The sequence below is a fragment of the Rosa chinensis genome, chromosome 3 (genome assembly GCF_002994745.2).
Source record: "Rosa chinensis cultivar Old Blush chromosome 3, RchiOBHm-V2, whole genome shotgun sequence".
In the NCBI taxonomy this organism is placed as follows: Eukaryota; Viridiplantae; Streptophyta; class Magnoliopsida; order Rosales; family Rosaceae; genus Rosa; species Rosa chinensis.
In genome coordinates, this window is record NC_037090.1 from 44,347,798 (window position 1) to 44,363,225 (window position 15,428).

Here is a 15,428-nt window from a genome sequence, read left to right on the forward strand (position 1 = left end):
CTCATGGCAATGTTATATTATAAGGTTGAACCTTGGCCGGGTGACAGGTTACGATTCAGTTAGAGTTCTAGTCTGTCTGCCATGGTACCTCATGGATCTAAGTAGGTTACTTAAGACTCTTGGGTACATATATTGTCCAGGTTGGACCGAAGATTCATATTCGATTTGTTAGGTTAATAATTGATATGATTTGTTGTTTTGTCCAGGTTGGACCGATTTGATGTTTTGTCCAGGTTGGACCGAAATGTTTTGTTGTGAGTTGACTTGTATTATCTAGGTTGGACCGATTTTTCATATTTGAATTGTTAGGTTAACGATTTATATGATTAGGTTACGGTGTGACTTTCGTTGTTTTCTTTTGGGAAAAAGGGTATTGTTTTGGGAAGCATGGTATGTTTTCCTTATTTTCGAGTTGAAAGGTTTTCCTCGTTTTTGGCGTGAGTTGTGTGGTGTTTGTTTTGAGTTACTCATACGGGCTGGCAAAAGCTTACCGGGTTTGTTGTGTGACAACCCGGTACACCATTCAAACAGTGTAGGGGTTAATCCTGCAGGTCAGGAAAATCGTGGCTGAATCTGAGGTAGCGTGCTAGTAGCTTTATAGTAGGAAGTCAATTTTGTGACTTTACCATTATTAAGATTTCCGTTGTAGTAAGCTCTGAGGAGCATTTACGTTTTATTTTGTTGTTGACAATTTAATTCGTAAGCTTATGTAATATATAACTCTATGGAGAGCGAGTGTATATTAACTTTGGGGGTTCAGGGCATCCGTATGTACTTGGTTTAAAGGGAAAAAGCTTCCAGGTATTTTGTATTGATGGCTGAACAATCACGCATGTATAATTATGATATTATATATCGATTTTTATTTGTGTTAAAAATCAGGGGCATGACATTATTAGTTTCTTGATTGAATTCAAAAGAAAAATCTATATATAATAAGACATTATTCTTCCTTGATCTTGCCTATTACATATTGCCTCATTGTCTTTCTCATTCTCCTTCTTCTTCTTCTTCTTTCTCTCATCTCCTATCAATATTGTCTCATCTTTCTTATCGCCATCACTTTTCTTATCACCACCATTGAGTTAAATATTATTATTCCATATGTGTGTGTACTAAAATCGTTATTAATTTGTCTTCATTACTCTCTTACATGAACCATTTCTCTCTTATCACTGGATTGATGATTTGTTATCATGTAAATATAATTTTTGTTTATGTATCGGCATATGAGGTATAGTACGTGGTTTTACCTTTTTTTAAAACAAATATGGTGAAAAACTTACCTATTTATGAGGTTAAACATTGTAGTTTGCATATTATTTTTATGTTGATTTTGTGTTCTATAATTATATATACCTTGTAGTTAGGTTGATTTAATGTTCTTCACTTTCTACCTTTTGATTAGACTTATACTAGAATACCATATTTTCTCTTTGTGATGTGAAAATATATGCCCCTGTATGAGATAAAACACTCATGCTTGCATATTTTTTGGTTAAATTGATTTCAAGTTCTTTAATTATACCTCGTGATTAGGTTGACTTGATGTTTTTAGTTTTATATTGTTTAGTTATGTTCATTTTATATTTATTAATAATTTTTTGAATGATTATGTATAATTAATAATTTAAATTTCAATATTTAAAAAATTAAAAATAATAATAATGAAAATTTCGCAAAATTGGGTAATTTAATTTTTTTTTCTTTCTTGACCTGTAAGGGCAAATTGGATAGAACAAATAGTCAATGGACCGTAATTAACAAAGAAAAAGTTACCGGATTGCATCCACTATTGAACTACGAAATTGGATCTTGATTTAAATTCCTCATTAAATAACGAGCCACAATTAATTTCATATCATTCATTTTACAACCACGGAGCTCATTTCACAATTAACATAGGTATTGTTACTTCTTTTATCACTTGTCCCTTAATTTAAATAATGTCCACAATTCCTTTACCCATTTGATCACATAATTAAGCATCCTTCCATTTTGATTAATTACTGGTCCCGAAACATAACTATCTAAACCATTTCCAAATATCTGATCCATTAATTTTAACATCCAAACGCTAATCCTTCTAATGACCATTCCACACATCTCAATTTACCTTTATTCAATATTTGTATTTCGACAAATCTAATATTGATAACTAATTCACCATTCAGCTTGCCAATTTTCTCTTATCCACGATCTAGTCAAATTCCCAACATAATTAATAACTCAAGAAGCATTAATCAATTACGCAGCAAACCAACTTTATTCCAATAAATAACAAACCACTAGACCTTACAATCACCACATCAAAGCCTGTAGCTTGGTCCCTTACCATTTCTTCTTTCTGAATTAGAAACCAATCTGTCCTAATTGCATACCGCTGTCGTCCACCATTCGCAACCCTAGAATCATAATAAGACTAACAATCAATCCTCAACCAGTTTGTATCCAATACAAAATTACGTACATCATCCTTACCTTTTCCAAACTGAAACTGACCATATAGCTTCCTCTTTTCCAAAAACTCATCAATTCAAATTCCGATACCAATTAACGAGCAACTCCTCCAAAATCTCCAAGATGCCAAATTTAGCAAACCTCACACAAAATCCCAATTTATAACACGCGATTAGGGTTTTTCAATTCAAACCGAAATAGAGGCTTTAACCAAAGAAAGGTATGAAAAATACCTAATTGAGAAGTCTGGAATTCCGGCGGCGGACCGTGGTGGTCCACGCACCAGCGGCAGCTTGTGAGGCGCATGTTGCGTCTCAGTCAAAATTGGAGGTCGAGACCAGAGGGTTTTGGTGGAGGACGAAGCACTGGTTCCATCCATGGTGGTTATGTAGCTTAATTTCAATCGGAGGAGAATAATTGATCTCAACAAGGGTTGAAACTCCAGCGAGGGTGCGTGCAGCATTGTCTGGTGGCGATTGAGGAAGGAATATTCGGGTTTTGTTCGTGACTGCAGCAAAGTTAGTACACAATTTACAATTTAAAACCCTATCAACACTACTACAAAAAGTTAATCACACAACACTAATCACACAACTAAACATAAATTGTCTGTTGTGTGTTTAAGTGAACTCTATTGTACAACTGTATTAGTGATGTACTGTTGCGTGAATGTCAACAAAGTGATAACTTTTTTCTCAGAACTACATTGCACAACACAATTAAGTATTGTCCGTTGTCTGAGTCTTAAAAAATATAGCGGCAGATTTCCCTCCACTCTTGAGTCTTGGTTGCCTCTTGACAGCTGAAATTTGGGCTACTAGGTACAACATTGCTTGAGATTTCCGTTGTGTGATTCAAAATTGGATGTCAAATTTTGAGGAAGCTTGCTTGAACGTCTTCCACTAGGTATACCTAGTGCAAACTGTAGAAATTAGACAATATCAGCTTATACTTTTCTGTTGTGTGAGGGAGGAACATAGGCGGCAACATTGTGAACCAAAATGATGTAGGCGGCATGTTTCCTTCCATGTTTCCACATTTTGATTTTATTTGGTGCACTCACACGACAGTTGGTGAGGTTTCTGTTGTGTGAGTAATTTTGAGAATTTTATGCTAGGTTTAATTGCCATGCCACATTGTATCCAAAAGAAAATAAAAAAGACGGAAAACAAAACCTAGAACATGACAAACAAAGCCTCTCGACCCTCTCTCTAGAATAGCCTTCCCAAAACGCCTCTCTCTCGTGAAACCTTGATCTCTCTTGTGAATCTCTCAGTCCTCCTCGAATGCTCTCTGTCTCGTGAAACCTCTCTCAGCCCTCTCTCCCCAGTTTCCAATTCCTCACTTAATTTCAACTATCTAAATCCCTAAATCCTTTTTCACAAACCGATTTGGATATCTCTCACCATCCTCTCTCTCTCTCTCTCTCTCTCTCTCTCTCTCTCTCTCTCTCTTTCTCTCTCTCGTGAAAGCTCTCTCAGTCTCTAGATCTGCAACCATGGCCTTGGTCATTTCAGCAGTCAAGCTATGCAAGCTCTCTCAGTACGTCAAAGTGCTGGTGGTAGGCGCTGGTGGGTTGGGTTGTGAATTGCTCAAGGACTTGGCTTTGTCTGGCTTCTGCGAAATCGAAGTCATCGACATGGATCGCATTAAGGTCTCTAACCTCAATTGACAGTTTCTCTTCAGGTTCCTTTTCCTTTTACCATTTTGGTCCTGCTTTGGGTGTTGAAATTTGCTTAGGTCTTAAGTGGTGTGTGATGAATGCCTTGTCTTTCAGTGCTTTGGGTTTGGTATTTTAGGTTGAAGTTTTACGAACCCAAAATTTTGATCCTAGTCCTGGAATGGAAGAGGTTGGCAATGGAACCAGGTGCTTCTTTTTCCCAGAAATAACTAGTGAGAATTTGAAATAACAAAAATTGTTTTGTTAATTGCTTTAGCTGCATTTGGACTGTATCAGCCTTTCCATCTTTGTAATAATCTGTCAATTTCAATGTATTATTGGAAAGTTTGATTTGAAGTGAGATATGACTTCGTGAGAATTGTTGTTCTTTACTAGCTTGTACTCTGACTGGTTTTCCATCCACATTGCATAGACGGGTCTCTTGTGTTTATCAACAACTAGCTTGTTGTGTTAATTTTATGATTATGGCTTAAGATCTAAGAGCTAAAGCATACATCATATGATTGACAATTTCAATTATTATTACTTTTAAGTGTGTGAGAAGGTACTGTTTTTAGAATTAGAAGTCTGACTAATCAAAATTGAGCTTCATTTTATCTACTGTCAGAGTGAACAAACATTTTGAACTTAAAAAGAATCTAAGGATGTCCTGGTAGTGTGTGGCATGGTTTACTTTTTCATTAGTTTGAACTCTATTTTTATCAGAAATGTCTGATTTGCTGAAAATGAAGCTCAACTGGCATGTGCATCTGATCACCCACCAAGAAATTTCCCCTGCCGGATCCTGATTCGATACAGGTAAATTTTTTAGTGTTTCCGGTTTTAAATCCAACTGCATAAATTGGGCAACTATTGTCCTAGGCCTCGTCAACGGGCCAGGTTGGGCCTAATTACATTTTTAAATAGTGACGGGCCGGGCTTCATTATAAATCATAAGATCCAAGCCCATCCTTATAAGGCGGGCCTTGCGGGCTTTTTCGGGCGGGGCCGGGTTTTCCCTTTCCAAATCCAATGGTAGGATATATCATTCTAAAAACATATATATAATTTTAGTATTTTACATAATGTTTTTTATAAATCTATATTTATATATCATACATACACTCCAAAGAGCAACCTCTATAAATTCAAAGAAAATGGGAAAACCGGTCATTGGATGTGATTATTACAATAAATTGTGCGTGTAGTTAAAAATTTAATCAATTTCACCATAGTTTTGAATCCGATCGGATTGGTCAACCGTAGTCACTTATATGTTTTCTTGGTTGACCGATGGCGTGACAACCGTGAAACGTGCTTATTTTTTCACATCACGTTTGTATATAGTCCATCGATGGATGTGCGTGGACATAAGATAAAAAAAATTAATTTTAATTACAAACACATTGGCCTATACTAATTTTCCTCCTAAAATTGTATGACTTATACATTGCATTTAAATTGTTTAGGTTCATTCTAAAGCAACCATGAAGTGGAAAATGAATTCGGATAAACCAACCGCTCGATGGAGAGATTGTAATGTTTTATGGTGGTTGTAGAAATCTAGCCAATTTGGTTATCGTTTCGAATTCGATCAACTAGGTCAAACTTAGTTACTTTTATAAACCTATATTTATATATCATACACTCCAAAGGGCAACCTCTATCAATTCAAAGAAAATGGAAAAACTAACCGTTGGATAAGATTATTACAAAAAATTATGAGTGTGGTAAAAAATTTAGCCAATTTCACCATATTTTCGAATCCGATCGAATTGGTCAACCGATATGTAGAATTTATATATGCACTAATGCACATATTGTATATAGAAGTATAAGAATTTCCTCACACACACACAGATATATATATATATATATATCTATATGTGTGTGTGTGTGTGTGTGTATATTTATAAACACACACACACACATATCTACATATATATATACATATATATATATATATATATATATATATATATATGGGAGAGGATCCTCTCCTGAGCTACTTTTCCACCTTAGCTGCCTGAGCTTTGAAGGAGATGAAGACACGTGGTAATATCAGATCTAATGGTCTACATTACAACTGAAATGTTTCGCTCTCTTTGTTTTTTTGGTCTGAATTTCTCTCTCTTTTAGGTTTTGTCTTCTCCCCAAAAATCTTTGCCCCCTTCTCCTGATCTTTTCTTCCTTCCTTCCATTCTCGTTCTCTGCCGATATCTCTTAATAGTTTATTTTTTCTTTTCTTCTGTTCTTTCCCTTCTCTGATACAAAGCTCAAATATTTTTCCCTATCAATCTATCACAGTCAACAACCCAAAGTTGCAGTGAAGAGTTTTCATGACTTGGGTAGTGGGTTGATCGCTCAACAACATGATAAATCAGGTTGCTATGTTATCCTTTTCCTTCATTGGAAATCATTCAAATAATTAGATTAATACCCAAATTGATTGATGATTTGATGGGTGTGGCTGATTCCGTCAATCTAAGAGAACTAATTGGTAGGATTCATTTGAGGTGCGTGTTGTTCGTCCCTAATTGCTGCAAAAACCTCAGGATTTAGGGCTTTGCATTGGAGCCCTCTAGCTTTCCTTGCTGAAATTCCTAGCTGGGCTTTTGTTCTTGATCTTGTTACTGAGTAAAGGTTTTTGGTTTTTTGGGATTTGGTTGTGATTTTATGAGGTGTGATAATCACACTACTTAAGTTTTTGACCGTTTTGAGAGAAAAGAGTGTTCTGGGTTTGTTCTCATTTGACAATTGCAAAGGAAGATTTGTTGCCCAAAATTGGTTCTTAACCTGGATCTGCCTGATATCAGCGAAAGAAAAAAAACGAGAGAGAGAGAGAGGGAGGGAGGGACGAAGGGAAGATAACAAGGGGACAAAGGATACAAAAACAGGTGGTTGTGAACGTAAAGAGAGAGGAAAGTGAAAAAGGAGAATTATAAACCATTAGATCTGGTATTGCCACATGTCTTCATCTCCTTCAAAACTCAGGCAGCTCAGGTGGAAAAGTAGCTCAGGAGAGGATCCTCTCCCTATATATATATATATATATATATATATATATATATAAACACACACACACACACAGATATATATATATATATATATAATATTTTACGGGCTTTTACGGGCCGGGCTGGGTTTTTGAGGCCTTTTGGCGGGCCAGCCCACTACCCACCGAGGCAGTCTTTTTAACAGGTCGGGCCGGGCTTTAAGCCCTTAGGGCTAGCGGGCCTCCATTGGCTCACTTGATCCGCGAGATTTTTGATGAGGCCTATATTGTTCCATAACATCTTTGGGGTGTATATGATTATGCTGTTGAATTCAAATTGTTAGTTCAATTTTCATTAAATAATTCTTACCCTTCAATCCAGATTAAGGTTATACTTGGTGACTTCTAGTTAAGGTGTGAAAAATTACTTAGAATCTTGAATGATATGGCTTATATAGAGATTAATACTATAAAGCTTGGTTTTATGTAACATGTTTTATGAAGGTAAACTGCTATGTCTTTTGCAATGGAGTTTAGTTCCTGCTTGAGATGGAGAACGCTTTGTTCTTGAAATCTGAATGTGTCTCTTTTGTATTAAGAGCAGTGTGAGATAAACCATTTCTCAAAAAATGAGAGTAACTTGCTTGTTTAACTTATTCTCTTTCAATTGGTTCTTTGTAAACTGTTTTATCTACCTACTTATAGTAAACAACTCGAGGTTAATCTATGTTCACTGTAATGTATATACTAATGGCAATATATTAATATTGGTTGTAGATAAACCAAACAAACAGTAAAGTGTCATTTGTTCATGGTTCAGATGGGAGTGGCACATATTAGGAATTTAGGATATCGTGGTTGCAATTTCAGAGGAAATGCTTTCGTTCGAGTTGATGGTGATTAGATGCAAGATGATTTAAAAACCTCTTGTGGACTATTCAGCCAACTGCTGTATTATCTTTATGCAGTTGATTTAGTCTTGGATGTTGGATCTTCTCATGGTAAGCTTATGCTCACTTTACTAAGTATTATGATTTATAGCTATAGTAATCATGAAGTTGTATTATTGAAAGCATTCATGCCAGTATGTGATTAAGCTGTATTTCTTTAATAATTATTTTCATTTTCCCCCCTTCTGTTTGCTTGCAAAGTTTTTAGTCTAATTGACAACCTAATGTTATTATGTGACCATATGTGTTTGAATCTCGCCATTTGGTTTGCTTATTCTGATGGATATTTTGGATCTGTTGATCCATGTGCTGACGTTATGTTTATGAAGAACAAACTGAATAAATTGAATCAGCTGCAAAGATGCTTTATCGTCTTATTCATGTTTAGTATTTCCATAAGCAAAGGCTTGGCTGCCATGGTGAGTTTCTTATGCTTCATTGTCTTTTCTTTTTTTGGTCTATTTGACAAGTCCATGCTTTCAAGACCGTTGAATTGGCTAGAATTATGCTCTACATCTGTCCATATCACACTAACTACATCTATGTACATATTTTTCTTTAATGACATGATTTTAGTCTAATGGCAATATGTCTCTCCAACCTATCCACTTTACTCATATATTATCCAATTATTCAAAACGTAGTGTAATTATTAAAGTATGACATGATTTTAGGTGCTACTATAATCAAGTTTTTGTAGTTTATCAAGTGAAATAGATCTATTATTTGCTGATGATTCTTGACCTTGTTGTAGCTAGTATTTATGCGTAATCACTAATATTTAAGAAACAGAAGAAATAGATCTGAATAGAATAATTTCTGGAAAGCCTGCTGAGGGTTCAAATTAGGCTCGACATCATATGTATATTTTGGTCATTAAGCTTGCTTGATGAAATGTTTGTTATTTTGACTTTCATTATGTATGTTACAAAAATGACTCACTCTTTTTTGCAATAGTATTGTCATATCAATGTTTAATATATAAAGCTATATCATGACATTTTGAAACCAATTTGTAAACTTCCAACCCATATCCTTTCGCTATAGCAATGTCTATTTCCCTCCAGTAAGTAACTAAGATAGTTTTAAAGCATCTAATTGTTTCTTTGACAATGTCTTCCAGGTCATCGGTTCATTAGCTTGTGCTAGGAGAGGTTGGGTGAATGTTGAAAAAAGTTTCATGTGAATCATGCGGAGCATACCTTATTTTTACTCTTTTGTCCACACTCCTGACGAAGGTTAGATTCCAGCCTTATGGGATATCGATAAACTTTTAAAGTAAAAGGCTTTTATAACATATATTTCATTATCCTTAATGGTCTCCTCGTTCTTGGGAAATAAATGCATAACAGATGTATGTTTTGTTGAAAGAGGTAATAAGTAATTTGGCCCTCTTTTAATGCTTTTTGATAAGTTGGTGGATTTTGTGAGCCTAGGGATATGTTGTTTTGGAAAGCATTGAAAGCAAATCATTGTGTCAAAACCTGAAGGCAAGAAAATACATTTTGGATCTGTTCAGAAACAGCAAGTATGTGCAATATCCCTGTTTCATGCTATGTTGCTTAAGTTTATCATCTGACTTAAATGACATTTACGTTCCAGCGATTTGGATGTTGTATCACATTTTATAGATTTAAAATGATTGTTGCTTCATTTACTGGTTTGGTTGCAATTAAGTTATAGACGTGAGTTCTCTTACGGATGAGTTCAGCTTGGTTGAATGATATTCAGTAGCTAGCACTTGGATCTTAATATACGGTTTCAGTAACTGATCGTTATTTTGATTTCTAATGGTTACATTCTTGGATGGTGTAATGAGTTACCTTAGGCCTGCAAACAAGTGTGGTAACTTTATTGACCATAGACATTTTGTAGGTTGGCTAATGATAGCTAAACTAGGAGAACTGATTAACATACTTTTATCATGCTCATATTGTGTACATATTTTTACTTGTCAGGTGGAAATCACAGCAGCAAGCATGAAGCAGAGTTAAGCCATGTAGGTATTGTATCATGCTCTTTTGTTGTAGTATGTGCTAACTTGTGAAGCTTCATAACAAGCTTGGAGGTGATGTAAATAAGAATATAGTGCACAAGATGCTTGATAAAATGGCACATGAAGGTTTTGTTGAAGCGAAAATATATTATATCACTACTAGAATAATGCTAATAGACATCATGTCTTTAAAATCAGTTAAGATTTCAACTGATGTAAATTGTGTTTATAACATCGGTTCTTAAAAATCTGATTTCTATAAAATAATTAACATCGGTTCTTATGCTGAACTGATGTCTATACTTTTCAAACAAAATTTTAAAAAAACGCGGAAATGTACTAAGTTTAAAATTAAGGAAGCGGGAGCAAAATTTTCACTCCCTCCCAACACTTAGTCAGATTTCCACGACTGATTGACTAGGTTTTCCTCTACTTTTCCCCACACCAGCCGCGATACAGAAACACCGAGACTGACTTCCTCTTTCACCCACACCGCGACCGATCGTCCTCTTTCCCCACACCGCGATACAGAGACACCGTAACCGAAGTCATCTGTCGCCCCCGTCCAGTAACCGACGACCTCTTTCGCCTTCTCTGGCTCCGATGGCTTGATTTCCTCCTCCTTGTCCGCCTCCTTCTCTCTCATCTCTCTTCTGAAATCCAGCGAATCTCCCAATTGCTGAGATCGAGAAGCCGAAGCCGGAGCTGCAGTGGCCGTCTGTCCTTTCTCTTTCCACGGGCCTCCCCTTCTCAACCCCTCTCTTCGACCGTCGAGGCGGCGACGGCCATCGCTCTCATTGACGGCCACCGAGCTCCGGCAAGACGACGCTACTATTGGCTCTCGCCGGACACCTTGGAACTGGTCTTCAGGTAGTGGTTTATCTTGCATACTCATGAAGTTTATGATAGTTGCTGATTTTGAGACTTCAGCTTCAATTAGTACTCATTTGTTTATGTTTGATCACTTTGAAGATGTCAGGTAGCACAACATACAATGGCCACGGCTTAAACGAGTTTGTGCCGTAGAGGACGTCGGCTTATGTCAGTAAACAGGACTGGTTTGCGGTGGAGATGACTGTAAGGGAGACTCTTGACTTTGCAGGACGGTGTCAATGTGTTGGATTCAAATATGGTAAGGTTTGGGAAATGTGTACTTATTTGTGCATGGTTTGTGTTTGATGAAGTGTTGACATGAATGTTTGGTGACAGATATGCTAGTAGAACTAGCAAGAAGAGAAAAGATTGCGGGGATAAAACCCGATGGTGATCTTGATATATTCATGAAGGTACTTGTTCTTGCTACAGATGTTGATTCTTTTGAATATGTACTATGTAGTGATTACTGACGCAATGTTGTTTTCCAGTCATTAGCTCTTGGAGAGAAAGAGACAAGCTTAAGGAATAGTTTTGGTCTGCAGTGATTGGAATCCTCATGCAGATCTACAAGCTATGGCAAGAGCTCATCGACTTGGGCAAACTAACAAGGTTGAATTTATTACTTCAATGGTATCAATATTCTTTTTGTTTTTGTTTTGGTTTCAGTCTTATAAAAGGGATTTTGGGGTTGCAAGTGATGATTTATAGGCTAATAACACGAGGAACAATTGAAGAAAGAATGATGCAACTGACTAAGAAGAAAATGGTATTGGAACATTTAGTTGTTGGAAGGTTAAAGGCTCGAAACATCAACCAGGTTTGCAAATTTCTTAATTAATAATTGGAGCAAAAACATTATGTTCCACTGAAATTTAATCAAAGTTTTAAATGGTTCTAACTTCACTTTAGGAAGAGCTAGATGATATCATTCGATACGGATCAAAGGAGTTATTTGCTGATGAAAATGATGAAGCGGGAAAATCCCGTCAAATTCATTATGATGATGCTGCGATAGAGAGGTAAATTTTGTAGCAAGCTTTGGTACCCTTGACAGCATTTAGATGTATGTGCCCAACTAATTTATTTATGCTTCTTGTTTCTTTGTTGATAGATTACTTGATCGTGAACAAGCTGGGGATGATGACACTCCGTTGGAGGAAGGAGATGAAGATGGATTTTTAAAGGCCTTTAAGGTATATATTTTATGATTTTTAAGGTCACTAAGGTTATAGTTTATATGCATAAGACGCAGTGGTGCTGTGCATGAAGCTTAATTCCCTAACAGGACACTTTTTGTGTTTAGTTGTTTTCTCTTGCATAAACTGTTTGATAGTGATAATAACATAATGCTTAGCACTTAAAGAAAGTAGTGGATGTTGTGGTAACTCATAAGCATCAGTTTAATAAATTTAGTATGGTAGTTTGTCAGGCCATTTCTTTTACTTTTTAACTAGTGTTCTAGATGAGCTTGAACTATTGCATACTAGCAGAGTCACGTATAGGGATTTACAAATTTGTACGCAATCTGCTTCTCTGTGGTACTATATGGTTAAATTTAAGGTTGTAGCATTTAGATTGATATTTAGTTCTTCACAAGAAAGAAATGCTATGTGCAATCTTGAAGTGGTTCTAATTTTGAGTCTCTGGAAATTGATCGTATCTATACTATTTTTCACAGAACTGTGTTTCCCTATTTTTGGCCAAAACTTTCCATAACACCTTTTTCTTACTTTGGGAAAAAATTGCAGGCATTATAGTAGTTAACAAAATAATATATAAATAAAAAGTTCTATCTCCATTTATTGCTCTGCCTTATCCTCATTCTCTGCAATAACTGCCTCTCCACAGGAGGTTTCAAGTTATTAGAATCAATTGGTTAATAGTAAATATGGCGTAGTTTTAATAGTTGCTAATTTTGCTCTTGCCTCCTTTCCTCTTTTGGGGCAGGGGGTGGTTGTAATACTCTTGATTCTTTACCATCTTTGTCCATTTTATCATGAGTTTATTTCCTTGTACACATAGATGTGCTGTATCCTAATAAATCCTTTTAGTCAAACAATTACCAAAATTTGAAGATATAGAAAATTTTGAAATTAAATTCAAATCTATCATTTTAAGAATTTATGCCTCAAGTGGTTTTTTATGAGTAATTGAGTATAAATATGAAGGTCAATATAACAAAGCTACCTACAAAAATATAATAAAGGGACGGTGGCACACTCGTTCCTTGTTGGTTCGTCCCAGAGATATCATTTTTCTGAAATGATTTCTGATGAAATAGCTTACCTTTATGTAGAGGAAAGAGATATTCATCTGTGTATTGTTGGAGTCTAAAATTTCTGTCTGTAGAAATTGCAAACTTGGTCTGGAATTCTCTGTCAGTCTTGTTTAGTCATCAAGGGTTGTAACATTTGATAGTTCCTTGGTTTTATAAAGGCAATAAAAACATACTTGACTCATTGACAGTCATGTTCCATAATGTGCTATAGGTTGCAAATTTTGAATACATTGACGAAGCAGAGGGCGTAGAAGAGGAGGAACCAAAAAAGGCTGCAGTTGACAGTAGTCCTACTGACAATGATAAATCAAATTTCTGGGAAGATTTGTTAAAGGACAGATATGAAGTGCATAAAGTTGAAGAATTAAACGCTTTAGGCAAAGGGAAGAGAAGTCGTAAGCAGGTAGTTCTTCAAGTTGCTGATTGTAGGGATCTTTCATTATTTATTATGTATTTTTTGTACGAGAGATGTGGTTTTGTTGCAAACTATATATGGGGGTCTGATTGTGTGTGCTTGCACCATGGGGCATGTTCTTTGAATATCATCTTAACTAATTAGTTCTTCTGTTTGAATTTTACCACTAATTCTTATGATATGGTTGTGCTCTGCGTTTTAGGGGTCTTTACCGAGCTTATTCAGCAGATGCAAGTAAAAGGTGCGCAGGTATGGGTTTCTTTGATGCCTCTCTTTATGGTCCTTTTCATGCTGGGGATAATTTGTTGATTGTCCAATGGTACTGCTAGATCTTAGCATATAATCATTTCTAGGAATTATGTTTGCTCTTGTTGTGAGATTGGAGTTTCCAGTGCTCTATCCTGGATATAGAACTTAGGGGACTATAAAACTGGCCTCTTTCTTATATGTTTGAAGTTTTGCACCAAGTTATTGCATGTCCACTTGGTTTTGGTTTTGAAATTTGAAATTGGCCTCTTTGACAGTGCCTTGGTATTGATAACATAGAGTTGAGTTCACCAAATGTTACTTGTACCGAGTCTACTCTCTGTCAAAATTCTGATTTTTTTGAGTGACCATTAAAGTACTCTATGGGTAATATGAGCTTAGACAATGCATTTCTGGTAGTTAATTTCCTCAATGCAGCTTTAGTCCTCATAGCTTAGTTAAATGATGACTAATGTCAAGGTTGAGTCAGTGGAATTTCAAACTTTCTAGTTGATGCTCATGCAATAAGATGAATGTAAATTGTCATGAGGGAATAACTGGTACATGTGGCTTTGATTCACGAATGATTGCAAGACCTTGTTAGTTTCTGGTACCGTGATAATCAACTCAAGTAAACTAGGATAATTTTTGTGCTTAAAATGATTATTTCCATGTTTCAACTTTCAAGGTAAAGAAAGTTGGTTGTTCTGTTCTATTCCAAATGAAGTAAACTATGCAGCTGAATTTGATAATATAAGATGGAAATCCAAATGTTCTGTTCAGGCTAATTCTTGACAATGATCAGGTCTAAACTATCCTTTGGAATGTGATAACATATAAGATGAAGTGCATGTTTATGCAAGCGGCATTTCTCTTTTTGCTGACAGCCATGATTTTATATGTTAGCCAGATAAGAACGACAAGGATTTGGATCGGGCAAGTGAGAGGCAGGATCTTGAAGGAAAAGAGCTAAAGCAAGAAACTACTTTGCATGAACTGGAGCTGGTTGCCGTCCATGCTCTTCATGAACTTGTTTCTTTAGTTCACAGTCATGTCAATGCTGCAGGGCAATATGATTTTGAGTAAGGCTAGATTTTGCTGACTATTTTGTAGTAGATGTAGTGATATCAGGATGAATTGTGAACAAATTATACGGCATGTAGTTATTGCAGTAGCGGTATCTTCTAGACTAGCCTTAAAGTAGGTTAGGGTTTAATTTTTGAAGCTACCTCAAGCTCTAATTTTGTATAGAAATTAATGCAATTCCCCAATATTTGAATTTCATGTTATTTGTGGATCAACTTTCTAGTACCAAATACAGCACGAAAGGGTATAAATATGGACATCAAGATATAAACGAAAACTGATGTCTAAAACAATTATGGACATCGATAAAAACACAAAACCGATGTCTACAATTAATATGGACATCGATATATAAACAAAAACCGATGTCTAGAGTAACTATGGACATCGATACAAACATAAAACCGATGTCTAGAATTAATATGGACATCGATGTATAAACAAAAACCGATGTCTAGAGTAACTA

General features: G+C 35.8%; 1 protein-coding gene across 1 annotated transcript; it reads left to right on the forward strand.

Annotated features, from left to right (window-relative positions):
• Positions 1-11,483: 11,483 nt before the first annotated feature.
• LOC112193600 (CHD3-type chromatin-remodeling factor PICKLE) lies at positions 11,484-15,177 on the forward strand. The gene is made up of 5 exons (XM_040516900.1): positions 11,484-11,547; positions 11,633-11,754; positions 11,847-11,956; positions 12,049-12,130; positions 14,783-15,177. The coding sequence occupies exons 1-5, from the start codon at positions 11,511-11,513 to the stop codon at positions 14,960-14,962; spliced, it is 531 nt and encodes a 176-aa protein (XP_040372834.1). The 5' UTR covers positions 11,484-11,510; the 3' UTR covers positions 14,963-15,177.
• The last annotated feature ends 251 nt before the right edge of the window (positions 15,178-15,428 follow it).

Bases quoted from the DNA above. Each gene is read 5' to 3' on its own strand.
- LOC112193600 (XM_040516900.1), top strand. From the start codon at position 11,511: ATGGCAAGAGCTCATCGACTTGGGCAAACTAACAAGG. The intron at 11,548-11,632 runs TTGAATTTATTA...TGGGGTTGCAAG, and splicing joins ACTTGGGCAAACTAACAAGG to TGATGATTTATAGGCTAATA. The intron at 11,755-11,846 runs GTTTGCAAATTT...ACTTCACTTTAG, and splicing joins AGGCTCGAAACATCAACCAG to GAAGAGCTAGATGATATCAT.